The following is a 4,231-nucleotide window of genomic DNA, read 5'->3' as shown; positions in this document are numbered from 1 at the left end:
AAAAAAAAAAAAAAAGATTTAGATTTTGCTGGACATGGTGGCTCATGCCTATAATCCCAAAACTGTGGGAGGCTGAGGAAGGAGAATTGCTTGAGCTCAGCGGTTCAAGACTTGCCTGAGCGAGAGTGAGACCCTGACTCCTAAAAAAAATGAAAAAACCAGCCAGTCACCAGGGCAAGCGCCTGTAATCCCAGTGGCTTCTGGAGGCTAAAGCAGCGGGATGCCTGCAGCCTGAGTCTGAGGTTGCAGTGAGCTATTATGCCATTGCACTCTGCTCAGGGTATAGGGTGGGACTCTGTCTCAACAACAACAATAAAAAAAGCCAAGAAATAAAAATAAAAAATAAGCTAGGAAATAAAAAAAAAAAAAAAGGAAAAGTCTCCCAGGAATCGTTAGTAGAATTTTTCTTAACTTATCACTGGCTAGAACTATGACCTACTTTAGCTGTAAGGGAGTCTAAGAAATGTGGGGAGGTTTAGTTGAGTGGTTCTTGCCGTGAACAATATTAAGATTTTTTAAAATAAAGAAATAGAGCAAAATGCCATGTATCTGTTACATGCGTTCTTGTTCCTGACTTTAAGGGGGAATTTAAAACATTTTTTTCTTTTAGAGGTGAGGTCTTGCTATATTGCTCAGACAGAATGAAGTATAGTGGCTATTGCTGGATATGTTGCTTCTGAAAACAGATGAAATAAAAATAGATGCAGTATTTGAATGTTTGTTATTGTGTTTTTATTTTTCAGTTAAATCCAGACGTAAATGTTTTCCAGCGGAAATTTGTGAATGAAGTTAGACGATGTGAAGAAATGGATCGAAAGCTTCGTATGTGAATTTTGGTCTTGTTTGATGTTCCTTTAGTAAATCATTTGAATCATTTGTCTTAGATAGAGACATTAATTAGTCATCTTTTTTTTTTTTTTTTTTGAGACAGAGTCTCAAGCTGTCACCCTGGGTAGAGTGCCATGGCAAAATAGCTCACAGCAACCTCCAACTGTTGGGCTCAAGTGATCCTCTTGCCTCACTTTTTCTATTTAGTAGAGATAGGGTCTCACTTATTCTGAGGCTGGTCTCGAACTCATGAGGTCAAGCAGTCCAGCTGCCTCAGCCTCCCAGAGTGCTAGGATTGTAGGTTTGAACCACTGTGCTCTGCTAATTAGTCATCTTAATAAAGAAAATACTATAGGAGAAAAAGGAAAGAGGAAAAATCTTTGGCTGGGTCCGTTGGCTCACACCTGTAATCCAAGCACTCTGGGAGGCCGAGATGGTAGATAGCCTGAGCTCATAGGTTTGAGACCAGCCTAAACAAGAGCTAAACCCCACCTCTTAAAAATAGCCGGGTGTTTTGGCAGGCGCCTATCGACCCAGCGACTCGGGAGGCTGAGGCAAAGGAATTGCTTGAGTCTAAGAGTTTGAGGTTGCTTAGAGCTATGATGCCATAGCACTCTACTGAGGGTAACAAAGACTGTCTCAAAAAAAGAAAAAAAGGGTGGTGCCTGTGGCTCAAAGGAGTAGGGCACTGGCCCCATACACTGGAGGTGGTGGGTTCAAACCTGGCCCCAGCCAAAAAAAAAGAAAAAAGAAAAATCCTTTAGTGGAAACTTTGAAACAATAGGTTGTAAGCTAAACACACTATGGTTATTTTTGTGTGAGATTACAATAGCAAAACTACATTATAGAATTCTGAGAGAAAGGACCCAGAACATCATAGTTTTGGATGCCAGCTGAGCTACCTTTTAGTTTGATTATTTATGAGAGGGGTAACTAACACTCACTAAGGTCCTATTGAGGTTAGGGTGTTCATGTACCTGAGTTCGTTCATTCCCCACAACATTCCTTCAAGATGAAAGTTACCTGATTTAATGATTGAGAAAGCTAAAAATTAGAGAGGTTTAGTCACTTGTCCTAGAGTATAAACAGTTGTGATGGATCAGTATTTGAAGCTAGGTTATTCTGTTTGGTTCCAAAATCCATGATCTTGGCACTCGACTTAGCCAGCTTGTGGTTAACTGATGGGTGAATTTGGTCCTCACTCTAAAAAGGAAATTGGTGTTGGCACCTGAAACTTTTTTCTTTTGGTGTTTTGGGCCCTTATACATTTTCAGCATTTTTATTTTTATATTTTATACTTAAAACTGGCCTGATTGTTTCAAATGTAGTGAATCTCTTTTGATCTGGAGTTGTCTCACTAGTGCGTTAGTTGTCAAATTCGATTGAATAGTACTCTTTATTTATAGCTCTGCTTTTCCAGAGCTGTAACCAGAATTGTAATGCTGTGGGGTGGCAGCTGCAGAGGGTGGAGAGTTGAAGCAGATGAAAGCCGGTGTTAAGGCCAAAAGAAGAAAGAAGGGACTTGTGGGATGAACACCCTCTTTGGAGTAGCTTTAGAGAAAGTGAAGTCAGAGAAAAAGGGATGTGTAAAAAAAAGGAGGCTTCTTTTATATAAAAGTATCTTAGAATGAAACTCTTTGTAGCCAGGTTTGAGATCTTATTTTTTGCCTCAAATAATGACAATGCTAGGCATGTGCAGCTAGACATGAATGTTTTGACATTATCCTTTTAGGATTTGTTGAAAAGGAGATAAGAAAAGCTAACATTCCAATTATGGACACTGGTGAAAACCCAGAGGTGCCCTTCCCACGGGACATGATTGACTTAGAGGTAAGTAGTTTTTCTGAGAAAGCCGGATAAGTTTCTTTCTACTTAATTGCAGAAATTACTTTCCATAGTGGTTGGAGAATAGAGTAATTCTTGATAATTTTGTCAGCATTATCTGTTGATCTTAAGTTTCTTGTAGGTGGGACTGAGTGAATCTTTTTTGTGATATCAAAACAGGACTCAAATGATATATGTCACTGAATAAATATTTATTGGCTTGTTGAAACTTTATTGGAGTAATGTTAAATTACATAGTAGTTTATTAACCTTGTAGACGAAATGAACAGCCAGTGGGCTTTTCAGTATTTATTTTATCCAACTGAAATCCCCCAAGAAATTTACCAAGTATACAATAGAATCTATAGACAAAGAAAGACTGTTTTAAGCAAAAGAATTTTCATAAAGGAAATTGCTTTGATAAAACCACAGTGTTTGCTGGAGAGGGGTAAGGTACCTTTGAACTGTCAATGTGGCAATAGTTCTGTGGAGTGAATTCATTTAATAACTTTCAGAGCAAGCATGTTAAGTTTAGCTTGAGTTTTCTTTTGTTCTTCTAGGCTAATTTTGAGAAGATTGAAAATGAACTGAAAGAAATCAACACAAACCAGGAAGCTCTGAAGAGAAACTTCCTGGAGCTGACTGAATTAAAATTTATACTTCGCAAAACTCAGCAGTTTTTTGATGAGGTCAGACTATTGTTTCTTTTAGTATTTGAGCAGCTGATACTATACTCATACAAGTGGGCCATATTTTTATTCCAGTAATTATTTTAATTTGCTATTTTGGAAGCAATACCATTTTCACACCCTTTTTTAGTTGAAGAAATGTCAGATTATGTTCCATTTTTCATGCAGTACATAGCCAGCCATGGTTTTGTATTTTTTCACATTTTCTGCAATTTTTCATCTCAAGATGGAGGAAACCCTGAAGTAGTCATATAAACATAGTATAAATTTTTACATTTTATTTATACTTACATATTACAAGGTAAGTATATACTTAAGGTTAAAGTTAAAGAAACAAACATTTGTTTATATACAAAATTATAACAAAGGTTTAATTGCCAAAACTTTTGTCAATAAACTTTATTTTCTGTGTTTTCTTTTTTTTGAGACAGAGTCTCACTTGTTGCCCTTGGTAGAGTGCCATGGCATGATAGCCTCCAGCAAGTTCAAGGGGAAGTTCTCTTGGGCTCAAGTGATCCTCTTACCTCAGCCTTCCAAGTGGCTGGGACTACATGTGCTTGACACAACGCCTGACTATTTTTAGAGATAGGGTCTCACTCTGCCTTAGGCTGGTCTTGAACCTGTGAGCTCAGGCAGTCCACCTGTCTTAGCCTTCCAGAGTGCTGGGATTACAGGCCTCAGCCACTGCACCCGGCTTACCCTATGTTTTCTTACCAACTTTTAAGCATAGTTTCTGATACTTCAGATAGCACATGTCATACTGATTTTTCAAAAGTTTTTCACTGTGTTATATGGAAATATTTGTAGGATGCTTGTTTGAAACTCCTGGATTGTCACATAAGCTTAACTGTATTACCTTATAGGGAAAAATGTTAAGTTCCAGGGTTAAA

The 4,231-nt window shown here is 37.9% G+C and overlaps 1 protein-coding gene across 3 annotated transcripts in view; it reads left to right on the top strand.

Moving 5' to 3' along the window:
* ATP6V0A1 (ATPase H+ transporting V0 subunit a1) overlaps positions 1-4,231 on the top strand; it is a 68,782-nt gene that overhangs the window by 11,752 nt on the left and 52,799 nt on the right. For all 3 annotated transcript variants that reach the window (XM_003786335.3, XM_003786334.3, XM_023511261.1), the window contains 3 exons: positions 744-822; positions 2,561-2,658; positions 3,213-3,341. In XM_003786335.3, coding sequence (XP_003786383.1) covers positions 744-822; positions 2,561-2,658; positions 3,213-3,341 — 306 coding nt within the window. The remainder of the gene's footprint in view (positions 1-743; positions 823-2,560; positions 2,659-3,212; positions 3,342-4,231) is intronic.

The sequence above is a fragment of the Otolemur garnettii genome, unplaced genomic scaffold (genome assembly GCF_000181295.1).
Source record: "Otolemur garnettii isolate 467f Iridium unplaced genomic scaffold, OtoGar3 scaffold00018, whole genome shotgun sequence".
Taxonomy (NCBI): Eukaryota; Metazoa; Chordata; class Mammalia; order Primates; family Galagidae; genus Otolemur; species Otolemur garnettii.
The sequence above is the reverse complement of the archived record's forward strand: the minus strand, read 5'-3'. Positions and strand labels throughout refer to the sequence as shown.